This window comes from Prosopis cineraria, unplaced genomic scaffold (assembly GCF_029017545.1).
Source record: "Prosopis cineraria cultivar Desert tree isolate PC_DT_omini unplaced genomic scaffold, ASM2901754v1 PC2179, whole genome shotgun sequence".
In the NCBI taxonomy this organism is placed as follows: Eukaryota; Viridiplantae; Streptophyta; class Magnoliopsida; order Fabales; family Fabaceae; genus Prosopis; species Prosopis cineraria.
This window is the reverse complement of record NW_026557504.1, coordinates 3,293-19,938: the sequence shown is the minus strand read 5'-3', so window position 1 is coordinate 19,938 and position 16,646 is coordinate 3,293. Positions and strand designations below refer to the sequence as shown.

The window sequence follows — 16,646 nt, the reverse complement described above, 5'->3', positions numbered from 1 at the left end:
TGTGTGAGAGAGAGAGAGAAGAACTGCGATTAGAAGGCCAATTAAAAATTCCAAAGCAGTCAAGTGGATGTTACAATGAGCTAGTGTGTGTAGGAGTGGTTGTGTTGCGTTGTAGTAGACTCTAGAACGGAACAAGTCCTCATCTGCAAAAGTGATGGCTCATTATTGTTTCCGAGGTGAAAGTTCAGGGGGACAGGCCAATTTATGGCTCTTCGGTGGCCTAAGGCAAAAAAGTTTGAATCTATTAGAAGTTCGAGTTTTGTGGATAAGGGTAAACTTTGTCAATGAATAATCTCGATACTTTCGCTAGATCTTCCGTGTACTTTCATGAAAACTTCTTTTTCGAATATAGGATTAATAAATAATACTCTGAGAAAATAACATATAAAAAGATATGATAATAAATTTTTACTATAAGAATAATAACAAACTCTAAAAAAAATTCATATTTTTATTTTAATAATAATTTATTTTATATTAATCTTTATTTATAGATAAATTTTTCATCAGGTCCTTGAAACGTTCCTACTTGCTGGTACTTTTACCATATCAATCATATGAAGGTAAAGACTTACGATGAAAGAGAAAAAATATTGCTTATTCCCCCCCCCCCAAAAAAAGAATCCTTCTTTTTGCTATAAAAAAAACTCTTGTTTAATTTTTGGTTAACCATAATATTTCCTGCAAATATTGGAAAAAAAATTTTTGCATAAAAGATGATAACATAATAAAAAATATTACATAATTACTCAAAAAAGATTACATGAGGTTTCTCGTATTGAGCATATATCTTTTCCTTTCATCTTCAAATATTGAAATTGAAAAATACTCATTGAACGATAATTCACTTTTAGTTTAACTACTACTTTTCTGAATTACAAATATAATATATTTTTTAAAAGTTTTACTTGATTCAAAATATAAGATATTAGATAATTTTATAATTATTTTTTTAATTATACCCCTACTTTAGTTATTACTTATTTTAAAAACTGATGGATTAAAATTTTTAATTATCTTATCAAAGCATTTATATAGGATATTTAATGAGGGTAAAATATAAACTATGTGAATTTTTTTAAGAAATTAATATTTTAACTAATAATTTTATAAAATGTGAATTAGTTAATAATGCACTATATTTTAGTCTGGAAGGAGTATGTTAGATTGTTTAAGTTTCTATTTTTTGATTGATTTAAAAATCAATTTTACATTTGATTTTTCTTAATTTCCAGTTGTTAGAAAATGTAGGATTGAATTTTTTTAAAAAATAATAAGAATAATTTTAGATGGAAATTCTAATAACGCACTGTGCAAATTTTACACATTGACTTTTTCAATTTCCAGTTGTTAGAAAATGGAGGATTGAATTTGTTAAAAAATAAATAAATAATTTTAGATGGAAGGTAAATGTCCAAATTTGGCTCTCAATTATTTTTTTAAGAGTATTGGATAGCATCTAATAGTCTCCGTTAATTTTAATTTAACAAACATTAACTTTTCATGTGGGCCCCATAAATTTTTGATTGAAATGACACGTGACACTCCGCCTCAACAAATAAAGATACTAATCTAGGTATTAACTATTTTTTAAAGAATACTAGATAGCTTTTACTATAAACAACAGACCATCCATTACATTCCTATCAATTTTGACCAAATGTCATTTTTTTTGAACTTGTGATACCCACAACGCGTCAATATCTTCAGTCTTCTTACGTTTATTCTCAATCCCAACTCAAAAAGAAGAGGCTCAAGGAGTACTTATACAAAAACATTCACAAGGATAATGCCAATAAAAAAAAAAAGAAGAAGAAGAAGAGAAGGTTTTGTTTAAATCTTTATAGCAATTCAAGCGAAATAGCAATTTGAATTACAATGCTATTACGTATGGGAGAAGCTTGATTCATAGCTTTATTTTTTATAAAAATAATTCATGGCTAAATCAAACTTGAATCAAGCTTCTCCCAAGAGTAAAGCACTGTAATTCAAATTTTATCGAGTTGAGATTGAGAATAAAAGAAAAAAAATTGAAGAAATTGACATGTTGTGGGTCATATAAATCTAAAAATAAATGACATTTAGTCAAAATTGAGGAAGGTTTTAGACAGTCCGTTTTTATAATTGGTAATTTTCTTTGCACCATCCAATAGTGGTAACTACCCAATGCTTCGAAAAATTCAGGATTAAATTTGCACTTTTACCCATCCTAAAGTGGATTGTCGTGTGTCATTTTTAGTCAAATTTTATAGGCCCAACTTAACATTCATCAAGTGAAATTAACAGTGGGCACTAAATGCTCCATTTGTAAAAATTAAAAAATTATTTTATACCACCTCATAGTATAAGCCATCCATGTTTTTAAAAAAATAGTTTGGTGATCAAATTTTTATCTTTACCTTGATGAAAGTTCTAATAACATATTGTAGATAAATGAAAACATGTCCTATGCCATGGGGCCGTGAAAAATGAAAGAGACATCTTAATTAAAAAGATTGCATAGCTGAAAATAATGATATATGTATTTATTTATTTATATTGAATTCTACAATACTCAAGACATGTACTTATATTTTTTTATTAAACAAATGGTTTATAAGCATTTTAGATCTTGAAGTGTTACATAAAAAGCATTTTAAACTTTAAAATATTAAAATATGCAAAATGGATCATCACTTTTAAATTCTTAGCAACTCACTTCTCACCGTAACAATCACTCCTCACCATTAACTTATATTTAACCCCATTATTGTTCATCATTGTTATTCACTATGAGGCCTAGTCAAATACTGATGTGACGTCTCTTACTGATATGTCATCTATTAAGAGTACCATAGACCTTAAATTATTGTGTGAGTAACTTCTTAGACCTTGAACTTTAAAATTCAAAGCAAATTACTCCACTATTTATGTATAGAACATTAACTATTGTATAAATGAAATTAGCATCAGCATGGTCCGTCACGATGAACGACCCAAAATTTGTGAAATGACTTTTTGGCCCTTTTTTACAATGTTTTTAAATAATTGATATCTTATACTTCTATATACTCTATAACTTTGATTTAATCTTATTTTGAATAACCTTTATTTATTTAATGGTGAAAACTGATGATCCATTTAAAAAGAAATTTAAGTATCTTAGAATTTTAATTAACTGGTTAATTTGGGTTTGAAATTCGTAATGAAATTGTTGACTTTTGCAATCCATTGTCTATAAAATTCTCTAATATTTAAACATTTTTTTAAAATGGGATCTCAAGTTTTTAACATTAATAAAATAAATATTATTCAAAATAAAATTAAATCAGAGTTATAGAATATAGAAGTATGGGATACCAATCGTTTGGAAAACATTGAAAAAAGGAGGGCAAAAAAAGGTTCTTTACATAATTATGGTCCGTTTACCGAAGCTAAAGATTGTTCACCACGGCAAATCACGCTGAGGCTTTTGGTCCATATAATAGTTAACATTTTATACATAAATCATAGGGTAATTTGTTTAGGGTGCCTACTCATACAATAGTTTAGTATCTACGGTACTCATTAACAAATTAATGACACATTAAAGGAATTACCACATCAACATTTGACTAGTGCACATTAACAAATTAACGACGTTAAGTATAAGTTAATGGTGGGGGTTAATTTGCTATGAGTTTAGAAGTTTAATGCCTATTTTGTATATTTTAAGAGTTCAAAGTCCATTATGCTTTTTGTGTAATATTTCAGGGTCCAAATGCTTATTAACTCTAAACAAATTCCCAATTGTATCCTTATAAATAGTCAAATAAATATTGGAAAATAAAAGCAGATAATAAATGAACTGACAGTTTGACTTGAAATGAATTTCACTAGCTAAATGATAATCAACAATGATTTAGTACTACAGATGCGCTTCACTTTTAAAAAATCTCTTAATTTCAAAGCATTCATTGTATTGTTTGTTAGTTTCATCATTACTTAAAGAAACATTTATAAATTGCTAGTTGCAATCTAATTCTACAAAGACCTGATGGATTATTTGCTCAATGCGATCTTAACCCAATATTTAAAGCCAATTGATCTGTCATATTCCCAGGACAAACCAAAGGCAATTATTTGTAAAGGACAAACCCTTCCAGATTCTGATGGTCATCCAACACATGCCAAACTCTGGAATCTCAGGAATTGTTAATCTGCTTTGTCCTATTGGATGGCGCATCTAAACTTAAAACGACCAAGACTTTGAGAAACTCCCAGCATTCGCATGCGGAGATTACAGAAGATGACAAGAACTTATGAGAAAGAAGAATCAGGTTTCCCCATATGGGACTGTGGGAGTCCATTATATGATTCTTATGAATTGGTGTCTCTCACTCATCTGATAGAGAGACACATGATGGCTTTACCATCTCCTGGAGGATCAAGGCAGATCAACAGAGAGTTTTGTGATGCAGCGGATTTGAGATCTTCAGGGAAGGCTGGAGGTTCTTCCGTGGCGAATAGAGTCGGTGGGTTTTTGGTGAATTGGGTGTGGAAGAGGAAGAGGAAGAAGGAAAAGCACAGGAAAGTGAGAACCGGGTTTTCTGGGATCTGTGACACGATTGCTTGGTGGAAGAAATAGGAAGGAATGATGCAACTCTTTCTCATTTTTCATTTCGGATCTATTATATCTTGTGTTTTGTTGTGGTTTGTTACTTAGTGTATTACTGTTTATTGAAGCACAATCACTGTTTGTAGCTATCGAGCTTCTATGTAAGCACCAAAAGCGATGGATACGTCCGAAATGGATTAAGGTTGATTAGCATGTAACTGTAAACATCCCACAGGGTACTGATTCCATCTTGCTCCATCTTCTCTAAGAATAGGATATAACGGTATGCGAATGTTTGGGAATAGGAAAGCAGTCGATTTCTCGGAAGCAATTTTGAGAGATTTAAGTGGGTTGATTTTTTTTTTTTTTTCTCCAAGGCAAAAGTTTCGATAATTGAATAGCTCACTAAAGATTGTGTTTATGGGTCAAAGAATTGTTACAGTATTACTTACATATCATTTGTTAATAAAGTTTTATATTAATAGCGAGATTTAAACGTATGATCTTATAAATTATAAATTAAATTTTTATAACTGAATTAATTTTTATTGGTCGACTCTTGAATCTTTGTACAAGAGTGAGCTTCCAGTCTGGAAGTCACTATCAGTAAATTGTGGGAGGCAATTTCCGTTACTATGTCCTTAGTCCTTTTTGTGTGGATGACGTTAACTAAATGGGCTGCTGACAGCCCAAGACACTTCGACAAATGTCCAAGTGTAGTTGACTCGGGTTACATATTGGCCCTCAATGAAGGAGAGAGAAAAGAGCCCATAATTTTGTCCACGATATAATCTATGGAAAGCCCCTAACAGTGATGAGTTTAAGAATGACAATAACATCTAAGATTTTACCAAACAAAAACAATTAAGGACCAAATTATCCTGTTCACTGTCGTTTACATCACATCCAACATTTAGATGATTCAAAAATGGGGTGGACTCTAATAATTGTAATTCTACAATAATTATTTCATCTTTCATTTAAATCAAATCAATTATATTAATAAATTAGCCTTTATGGTTGCTTGTCACTGTTAAACTATGATGAGAGTGAGTGATTGAGTGAATGGAATACTTTGTTTAGATTTAAATTTGGTAACTATAAACATTGAATGTCTATGTCATTTAAGTTGTTGAAATTCAGATCAATTGTTTAAATAATTTATCTATTTATTAATCTCAAATAAAATATAAATTCATAATTATTAATTTAAATTTTAACTATTTAAATGTTACATGCACTTGTTGCTTGTATCAAGTACATTCAGTGAATAAAATTCACTTTATTCTGACTTCTAACCATTAGGCCTTACCCAATAACAATACAGTTCTATAGTGTTCACTGCACTGGATAATGCTCGCCACTCCCTAGCCAATGAAATTAGAACATCAGTGAAAGAGACTTGGGCTTTAAACAGCCCATTAAGTAGAACATCATCCATAAAAGATAAGGGACATTGTCACGCCGTCCTTTGGGTTTAAAATTGAAAAATCATTAAAAAATTACTTTAAAGTCCCTCACAACTATTTAAATGCTAGAAGATCTATTGATAATTTGGTAAAGCAAATAAAAACTAAAATGTTGTCATTTTTATTTGCAAAATTGTTAGTAAACCTTCTGATATTTAAATGGACTGTTGGGGACTTGGGAATAATTCCCAAAAATCATACTAGCTGCCTGCTCATGTAGTCACATGTATGATAGCTAGGGGTGTAATTTTGCATAAATTGGATCAAGCATTCATCATGAGATTCAATATATGACCAAGCTAGAATAGATAATCATCCCTTCCTGCTAGGGCTGCACAAAGGACTGGACAGCACTGGACTTCACCCTAACCGAAGTCCGGTCTCTTTTATGAAAAAAGACTGGGTTAGGTAACCCGTAGTCCAGTCTTGTCCAGTAATAACCCGAAGATTAACAGGACCGGACTTGGTCCATAGGACGGGAGACTGGTCCTGTCAGTCCAGTACTCACTTAGCTTTTTTTCCCTCTTTTTATTCTATGAGAGGCAATAATCCATTCCAACATAATAAACTCATTAAGATAGTAAAAATACCTATAATAATAATAAATCCATAATAATTTCTAACAATAAGAAAAAAAATATTTTTTTGTTATAGTTAAATTATTTAAATTTATAAACTTTAATAAAAACAGTACTCAAAAAAATTCAACAACACTATATTACAATAACAATTTGAAACAAACTTAATAAATCTTTATGCAATCATCTCCTTAGCATCAATTACACTTTAACATTTGTCAAAATAAATTATTATAATTATAATAAAAAAAAATTAATAGGACTGGACTGGACCAAGTGGTCGGATGCCTGGTCTCTTGTCCAGTCCAACCCGAAAAAATAGTCTGGTCTTTTAGTCCTTTTGGTCCTGAAGGACCAGTGACTATACAGACCGAACAAGACTGAGACCATCTCGGGTTGGACTGGACCAGGACAGGACTGGGACTTTTGCACAGCCCTACTTCCTGCTTTAAAAGCTTTATCTTCTCACGTAACGATCCGAAACCTGACAAATGTATATAGTTGACCACCCTTTTGAAATTAAATTAGATTAAAACTGCAGCCACTCTTTGAATAATATACCCCCACTATCAATCATCATGTGCATGTTATTGGTTGAACCATTTCAAAGCATTAAAAAGGATAACACACTGAATGCGTCCCCTTTTTCCCCTTTTGTTTTTCTCGTGCTTTGATACTCTCTTCAAAATAAACATCATGTTGATGTCAGGTCATTTCAAGATCTCATGAATGATGTATCCTTGGATATATTCAATTCCACGATTTCTGAAACCCCATCTATCACGCATCAACTGCCATTTTTTTGTTTTTTCATAACATTTTTTGTGTTCAAACTTTCTTCCTAATCATATCGCATACTGCTTTAATTTTCCAATCGACGTGAATCAGGAAGCAGATCACATTGGAGCCTCAACCAGGTCAACGTACGCGCCTCGTTCGCAAGCTGAGCCACGTGGATACAGTAACAGTGCCAAGTGTTAACTTCTTGGCTTGCATTAGAACTTTAATTTCCTCTCATGTGTAGATCACAAGAGGAAAATGAAAGTATAAAAACAACATAAATATCTTATAACTGCAATCGACGACTGCATAGAATTATACATTGGTACGTGACTTCTCTGCTTATCTGCCTTATTCATGTATACACACGCACGCACACCATACACATGCACGCAGTTACAAAATGAACCTCTTTATCTCACAGAGTTGCATCACAGGCATGCATTCCATTAGGCTATAAGCAGAGCATATTTTAAGTATCCACGAAATTCTCTCATGCTTCTCCATGCAAAAGTCCTTTTCATTTAAGCGTGCACAAAATTTGCAACTGTAGCTAGGTTTTACCACTTGATCATGAGACTTATATTTGCTCCATCATACCCGCATCTCTCATTAAGGAATTTTCAATATCTACCAACACAACGAAAGATACCCTTTTCCCTGCAGATTTAGTATCCAGGGTTTATCCCATATCAAGTTAATGAGGAACATTGCACGACCTTTTTGGGTAGCTAACCTTGACATCGAGTTTTAACGTTACATTCTAGGGCTTGAACCTTAAATCATTGGCTAGGTTGAAACATGAAATAAAGATAACGGATAAGCAGTGTATTGGTGTTCCTCCCCTTTCATCACTCTTTTCCTTCCTTTTGAATTGATGTGATAGTACATGAAAGATGTATTGTAGGGTATAACAATGATTCACTCACAATGTTTATCCTTATCCAAAGATAGACAGAGGAATTTGGCTTCAATGCTCGTCAAGTGGTGCTCTGCTCACCTGATGGACAATCTAGACTGTCTAGATTTTTAATCTCGACAGTCTGGATTTTAACATTTTATATTTATAATTTTATAAAAAAATTAGAAAATTTTAATAAATTTATTTTATTATCAATTTAAACAATACATATTTTATTTAGATGATTCAATATAATATAAAATTTTTTTATAATTTTATAAATTGACTATCCAAATGTATTCTAAGCAGTTTGAATTTAAAAATTTTAAGTTGCAACATTTTTTTAATTTTTTTAAAGTTTCAGTTTGGAGATTATCTTTCTTTTTATTTTTTAATATTATATTTACTAAAATAAAAATTCTAGAAAAGTTTATTATTAAATTCAAATAGTTCAAAATATATCTGGATAATTAATTTATAAAAATTATAAAAAATTAATATTAAATTAAATCTGTATTGTCCATATTAATGATAAGATAGCTTTGTTAAAATATTATAATTTTTATAATAAATATAAAATAAAAATATTAAAATAAAATCTTAAAATTTGGACCGTACGAAGTTAGCACCAAAACCGGACTGCAAACAGAGCGTATAAAAGATTCAAAGTCGATTGCTGAACTTGCGGAAGAACCCATAGTGGGCATTGAATCTCTTTCATTTGAGAAATAATGAATGTATGACTTGTGCTAGCAACAGTGCAAGGTAGCCCACCACTATTGTACCATCCACTTAACGCACTCTTGGAATCGTGCAACTTTTCAAGTTTGGTATCTTAAAATTGTAAGTAGGGAAATGAAATTAGATATAAAATTATCTAATTAATTTGTTTGATATGTTAGAATTATTTTCTTAAAGAAATCTGATTCCATCAAAATTGATGGAACCCAATTCTATTATAAAAGTCATGAAATTGACAAACTAAACATAAAATTAACTTATGTGTCATTAAAAAAAATAAAATAAAAAATATTTTGAATTTAAAAGTACAATTTTTATTTTTTAATTGTTAAGCTTTTCATTAAGTAAAATAAAATAAAGGTTGTTTTAATTTTTTTATTCTAAATACATATACTTATTAAAATTATAGCATAATTTTATTTTTATACTAAATATATTTTCAAAATTTAATTTAATTTTAATTTTGATTTCAAATCTATTAAAAATTCTTTTATTATATCAAACGGGCCCGCACTGTTTGCCTTGTAATCACAATTCAATTATAGCACGCGCAGACAGCATATTAGTCCTACTCCTTTGCCAGAGGCCTAAGCTAGTTGTGTCGCTGATTTTTGTCTTCCACTCTCTGCAACGATATGGAAAACCCAGCAGTAATCAAGTGCATCGTGACCTGCGAGAGTTGGAGTCCATTGCCAATGGCTACTCCCTTCGTCTGTGTATATAAGATTTTTTATAACTGAATTTGACATATTAATAAAAGTGTATTATTTAGATCAAATTACATAAAATTATAATAATTTTTTATTTTACCTTTAATAATGTCACAATTAATAGCATAATAATAATGAACAAAGCAAAAAACTTAATATCTTACCTATTTTTTAAAATAAAGATAAAATTATCTAATTATTTAAAAATATCATGCCCCCTTATATTTAGAGATAAAATAAATTTTGAAAAAACATCTTATATATAAAAATAAAGAGAGTACATTACATGAGAAAGATACTCAAGAAACAAGAAATGAATCTTGAATGAAAAACTCTACTTTGATAGATATTTTGTGCTATGACTCTCTTCAAGAATAAAATTATACTCCCTTCGTATTTTTATTATTAGAGAAACTATTACATTTGACTTGCATATTTTTATAAGCAAAATCACCAATTTTAATAATCATTTATTACATATTTTTTAAATCACTCTTCATAATTTACATTAACAAGAAATAATTAATGTATAATTTTGTTAATTAACATAGGAAATTTTAATCATTTTTTATTTTCAGACATAATTATTATAATTAAGCGACTTTTTTTAAATGGTGTGACGTAGTTTTTTTTTTAATATATAAAAATGAAGGGAGTATGTTATTATTTATTAATTATTTTAAAATCTTTAAATGTGAGTGCATTTAAATTAATGTGAGAATTCATATATTACATAGAGTTACAAATAATATATTCTTCTAATTCTATTTATAAGTCACTTCTAACATATTTCACAAAAATTGAGAAAAACATTAAAATTCATTATCTTTGTCTTACAATTTAACAAGTTCTTAAATTTATTCTTATTAAATATACATATTTTAAAAACATATTTTTCTCTTCAACATTTAATGAAAAGTTAAAAAAATTATATCAAAAATTTAATAAGATGACTTATAAATCGGAGCAAAAAAATATTACCTCTATTCTATATAAACAAGAGTATAGGGAGTATATAAATATGGAAGGATTAAAAAAAATAAAACTTTAAAGCATTGAATTAGTTAGTTATACTATCTTTCGGCTACCATTGAAGTTCTAATTTTATTTCAAAATTATAGCTACCTTAAAATTTAATAAAATATTAATATTAATTTTTTTATATCATTTTACCTTTTACCATTGAAAATAAAAATAGGTATAGGTAAATAGTTCTGCAGTATGGTTAGATTTTAGATATTTTAATATGGGAATATTCTATTTAAATACCATTAAATTTATTATAGCCAAGGCTATCTAATAATTTTCTTCATTGGTGCACATTCTTAAATGATAATTATTAGCAAATGGAGTTAATATTATTTTCTCATATGCTTTTTGAGGAGTTCGTAATTCAAATGTTAGCATTGTAATATAATTATCCCAAGTGTGAATTTAACGCGAGACATTTTTAACTTTCAAAAGATTGACTTATTTAATAAAATATTAATATATAGCACGTTTAATTAAGATTCATAGATACACATACCGCCACATAATTAAATGAATCTACAGATTGTGTGTAAATGGATTTCTACTCTCAATGATAAACCGTTTCCTATAATAATTTGCATTTGCAGAGATGAAAAGAAAAACAGAGTTGAAGAGAGTGGCAGGAACGAATCTGCTCTGGGATAACTGTTACAATACCAAACCATAAACACAGACAAACGTGAGGTGTAAACAAGAAGGAATACCTTAGAGACAAAAGGTTCAACAAAGTGGCACGATTTGATGAACAAAACTAAGGAAGCTTTTCAAATTGCTATATTTCCCATAGACCACAGCACTTCATCAATTGAAAGCAGAACTGAGATAGCTCCTCACAACATCCTCACTCAAGATTTGCAGCACTTTACTGTGTGAAGCAGCCACACACCTTGGGGTCTTGTACTGGCTAGCAGCAGCTCCTAATCCTAGGAAGTGCTCTAGAATCTTCTGGAATGTTCCCCTCCTGACAACCCGGAGTTCGAGGGGCCCAATGCAGCTGGTTTTGCGAGAGCTAATGTAGCCTGCGTCCACAAAAGACTTGTCCAGACAGTTGCAACACTCACCAAGTAGCTCTTCACTTGCTTCCCCATTCATCTCCCAGAAGATCACATAGTGCCCTGGTTCAGTGGATGAGTCAACATGGCTCGTGTAGTCAACGACTTCCAAGTTCTCTGCTGCTACTAGTTTCGCTGCTGCCTCTACAGCTGACTGCAGATCATTCTCGGTGTTCTTGTCAATGTTAATCGTAAGCAGAAGGCTGCTACGACGAACAAACTTGAGCTCTGGGGTCGAGTTATGGAACCCCATGACCTTGAACACATCCCCCAGCCTATACCGATACAGACCTGTAAATTGCTCATGAAGTTGTAAGAACAACAGCCAGTACTATTGACCAGCCATGTATACATACAATAATATGTCATCTATATCTCTCGTACCTGCTGGGTTGGTGGTAACGATCTCATACTCTTCACCAACCTTCACCTCAGTCAAGCCCACCGTATGAGGATCAACACGATGGAAATTGGGCCCACAATTGGTTTGCTCCAACTCACTGAGAGGGATGAATTCAAAATAACCAAGATGAGGAAGCACGGCATAAGTGGCCAATTCAGGGGGCAGTTTTGGGTTCACATTCGCAGCAATACATCCTTCAGAGGCTCCATAGTCAGCAGTCACCAAAGGAAGCTCCCTAGCATAATGCTTCAACTTCTTCACATAAGGCTCCATGGACCCTGTCATGATCCCATGAATGTACTTAATGTTGGGGAAGAGCTCTGGTATTAACCCGTACCAGTTGTTCAGTCCCATGCATTTCTTTTCAATCAGGTTAGCTAACTCCGGATTTGGTTTGAGAAGTTTGGACATGGCCGTTCGAATGGATGGAACTGTGATTTTGCCTGTGAGGACCCCTTCTCGGATATCAGTGCAGAGCTCTTCCCAGACTTGTTCAAAGGTTCTAAATGCGTGGACTATGCTGTGTGCAAATGTAGAAGACACCAGCTGAACTTCCTCACGGAAAATTAAGCCACACAAGAGGTGGCAGTACAAGGATTGATGAAAATCAGGACCGAATATTACTTCATCCGGGCTGCAACATTGGGACTGAAGTGCTTTCATCGTGCATTTGTACTTTTCGTGTCTGAACAAATTTGTTGTAGAAGTTCCAGCCGTGAGACCCCCTTTTGTTTTGAACTGCTTGCTGCTATATATAAAGCTCAAGGCTTTCCCATTTTTTATAGGAAACTCTCTGCGTCAGAAGATTGTGTGTGTGACAACTTACAAGATTTGTGAAGAGAGGCAAGAACGGACATGGAAAATGTGATTCCCTGAGGTTAAGAGAAAAAATATTTAGAATACCTGTTCCTGAAGGCAAAAGAGGTCTGATTCATGTGCACAGAAGTTTCAAACAATTCGTCATTCCATGGTAAATATTTGGGCTTCCCCTGAGTAGTTCCAGAACTGCAAGAACATGTCTGTCAGATTCAACTCCACTAGTGGCTGCTGAAATGGGAGTATAACCAAAATGAAACAAAAAGCCAGACCTTAAAGACACTGTTGTGATTGGCTTTCCAGTGAGAATGGAAGAGGCATCGCCATCAATGATTCTGATGATATAAGGCTCCAATTCCTTGTGGGTAACAAGAGGGACATGGGCCTTGAAACTCTCAGGATCGGTTCTTCCATGAAGACCCAGATTCTGCAAGTACTCAGCTGAAGCATTGTCTTCCAAGATCCTTCTAAGCGTCTCCCTCTGAACCCTTTCAGCATCCTTGGTGAGTTCCTCAAACTTGTCAATCACTTTGTCCATGTTGAATTCTTCCACTTTCTCCAACATTTTCATTCACACCTTCAAGTGCAGCTATATCAGAAAGCAAAGAAAAAGCGCTCTTTTATATAGACAATAAGCCAAACAATTGGCGTCTATGCTAAGTGCACTTCTTCACGCTAAGAAAGACTACTCGTTTTAAAATATCTTCGTTGCTTTTTTTTTAAGAAAAAAAATTTATCATAGCATAATTTAAAGAAAGGACACGTGGTGAGGAAGCCATAGGGATTTATTTGTGCACAATAATTTATCTTTGTCAATTTGTTGTATGTTTTAAGCTCACAGCTGTAATGAACACTCCATATAAACACGCCTCGTCATATGATAGCATGAAAAGATGCAGAGATTCGGTCAAAAAAATGAAGAGTTGCAGAGAAATTAGGGATTTATTGGGGCTAATTTGGTAAATGTAAATTATTTTAATAAAAACATTAATTGGTAAAAGGGAGAATATCAGCTAAGGATCCCTAAATAATTTAATATACAAGAAGGATTTCTAATTAGTAAACATTAACATTAACAAATTAATAAGTGAAATTATTATTTTAAAAAGTACATAATTTGTCTAGGGTCCTTATCAAATATTAAAATTTTTCAGAGATCTTTCATTAATATTCTTTCTTGGCAAAAAAAATGTTTTAGTATGTTTTTAACCAAGTTCAGTGTATGCTACTCAATCTGATAATTTAAAAAAGAGGTAATATTATATTGCTTGCTTGGTTGGCATGGTAGGGTAGTTAAAGTTATTCAAATAGATTAATTTAATTCTATGCAAGCATTTGTAGTCAAGAAAAGTAGAAAATTAGGTGTTAAACAAGGTGAATCTTTTCATTCTGAAAATGAAAGGATCAAAATAAGTTCAGTAAAATCCTTCAAGCGCCATTCCATAGTTTGATTTCTTGAGGTGTGTATGGAGAATATGGTTTGAAAGAAAATAACCTCTTAAATAACACTTATATTCTTTAATAAATTAGTTTTATGATTGCCGAATGTGATGATACTTTAGGAAAATAAAAAAATTAATAAAGTAAAAGGATGAAATTAAGACTCAAAATATATTATCTTTTTTTCAAAAAAATATATTAGATCAAATCAAAGAATCAAACAGTTGGTTTGATGGGATTTGAAAAAACGATATTTATCTTTTTTTTGTTTCCTTTTAACGTTTTTAAGAAAAGATTGTTAATACTTAATACCTTTTCAAGAACAAAAAATGTCAAGAAGTCATGAAATTAAATTACTAATAAACGAGGGGTGAAAAAGAAGAGGACAGATAGAGAGTAATTGTGTGATTAAATGAAAGGCAGCATCTTCATCTCCCACCTTATTGTCTCAATGCGATGACTGATGATAGGTTATGTTTCTTAACTTTAGACTAAATTGTTTGTATATCTCTTGATGCTTTGTTCCTTTTATATGCTAAAAAAAAAAAAGGCAGACATTTTTATATGGCAATGCAAGTTGCGCGATAACGATATTAGTTATTTCAGCACTTGCTGACGTCATTAATACCGATGTCTAGCTCAAGCGTTGACCCAGAGACTTGCTCTCTCCCCTCTCCGCACGTCTCGGTTTTTATACAACATAAAATTTTTTAAGAAATTTGGAATAATAAATAAAAAAAGACTTGAGAATGGGAAACCAAGATTAAAAATAAAAAAGACAGAAAAAGAGGTCTTTTATAAAACCATGGTGTATGTCTGGCACGAATAACAAATTATGTCAACATAAAAAATTTTTAAAATAAATGGCAACAATATTTTTTATTAAAATAGTATCCCAACAGCAAGGTTATTTCTGTCGTTCACATTATGGATTTCAAAAGATTGGACTTTCTTTTTTTTTTTTAAGTATATTGATGCAATGAATGACACAAATACATTTTTATTAAAATGTTATCCGAACAGCAAGGTTTTTCATTATTCACATGATGGTTTTCAAAAGAGCTGACTCTTTTTAGGGACTTCCAACCAATCAATTTAGGAGATATTTTTACAAAATTACACATACTAATTTCATTTATTAAATATAGTTTATAATCTTAATTTTTTTATAAACTTTTAAAAATACTCTTCATTAATAATAGAGAGGGAGGAAATTAAATTTATTTAAGGAGTAAAATAATGATAATATTAGAATAATTAACATTAATGAAGTCTTTTTTTAAATATTTTAAATATTATGAGATTTAGGGACTATATATATATATATATTGGAATATGATTCAGGGACTACTATGTTGATACAAGGGGCCTTACCATGTTCGATAAAAGCAAACTACCCGGCTTTTTTTAGGAGAACTATTATAGGTGTGGGTGTTTTTGGCTTGAGTGATTCGGCGCATATTTCAAAGCTTCCCCTTAAGTTTGGATCAGGAGTACCAATATAAGTACCTCTCTCTCTCTCTCTCTCTCTCTCACACACATATAATGAAAGAAAATAAAACTGGAAAACGTTTTCCTGATCATACGGCATTAGAAATGTAAATGGAATCATTCAATTTTAACCCAGTAAAAAATCAGGATATGTAAGACTCTTTATATCAAATATATATATATATATATACATATACACATGCCCTGCTTACTACAATGTGCAGGTTATTGGGTTATCAATTTATAACGTAATCTTATACGATATGTTTTCTTCGTGTATGTCTTTTTTTTTTTTTTAATGACCCAACTAGTTCTAATATGAGGCTCAGCCCAAAATTTAATTCCTTGTTTCCGAGCCCAACCATGGAAAACGACATAGCGAAACTGGACAATTAAGGATCACATAAGATTATTAATCACAATCAAAAACCTTGAATTATTGATGCCCCAATAATGAATCATGGTCCTTGATAACTTAGAATCAAAAAACATATATGAGTTTATAAAATTGACTTGAGTACTAAAATTATTATTATAAGTTGAGAATATTGTTAATTTCGATTGGAAAAATCAAGATCCATACTTAAGAATATGATTAACAATATATAGTCTCAACCCTCAATAGTAATTTCAATAATTCTAATTTATAATAGTAAT

The 16,646-nt window shown here is 31.3% G+C and overlaps 2 protein-coding genes across 2 annotated transcripts; one reads left to right on the top strand and one right to left on the bottom strand.

Moving 5' to 3' along the window:
- Positions 1-4,159: 4,159 nt before the first annotated feature.
- Positions 4,160-4,749, top strand: LOC129301528 (uncharacterized). Its single transcript, XM_054940089.1, has one exon. It carries the CDS (start codon positions 4,250-4,252, stop codon positions 4,604-4,606), a length of 357 nt encoding a protein of 118 aa, XP_054796064.1. The 5' UTR covers positions 4,160-4,249; the 3' UTR covers positions 4,607-4,749.
- A 6,585-nt stretch (positions 4,750-11,334) lies between these two features.
- On the bottom strand, positions 11,335-13,689 carry LOC129301529 (jasmonoyl--L-amino acid synthetase JAR4-like). Its single transcript, XM_054940090.1, has 4 exons — positions 13,331-13,689; positions 13,146-13,247; positions 12,224-13,035; positions 11,335-12,130 (listed from the first exon to the last, which is right to left on the bottom strand). Exons 1-4 carry the CDS (start codon positions 13,627-13,629, stop codon positions 11,589-11,591), a joined length of 1,755 nt encoding a protein of 584 aa, XP_054796065.1. The 5' UTR covers positions 13,630-13,689; the 3' UTR covers positions 11,335-11,588.
- Positions 13,690-16,646: the final 2,957 nt, after the last annotated feature.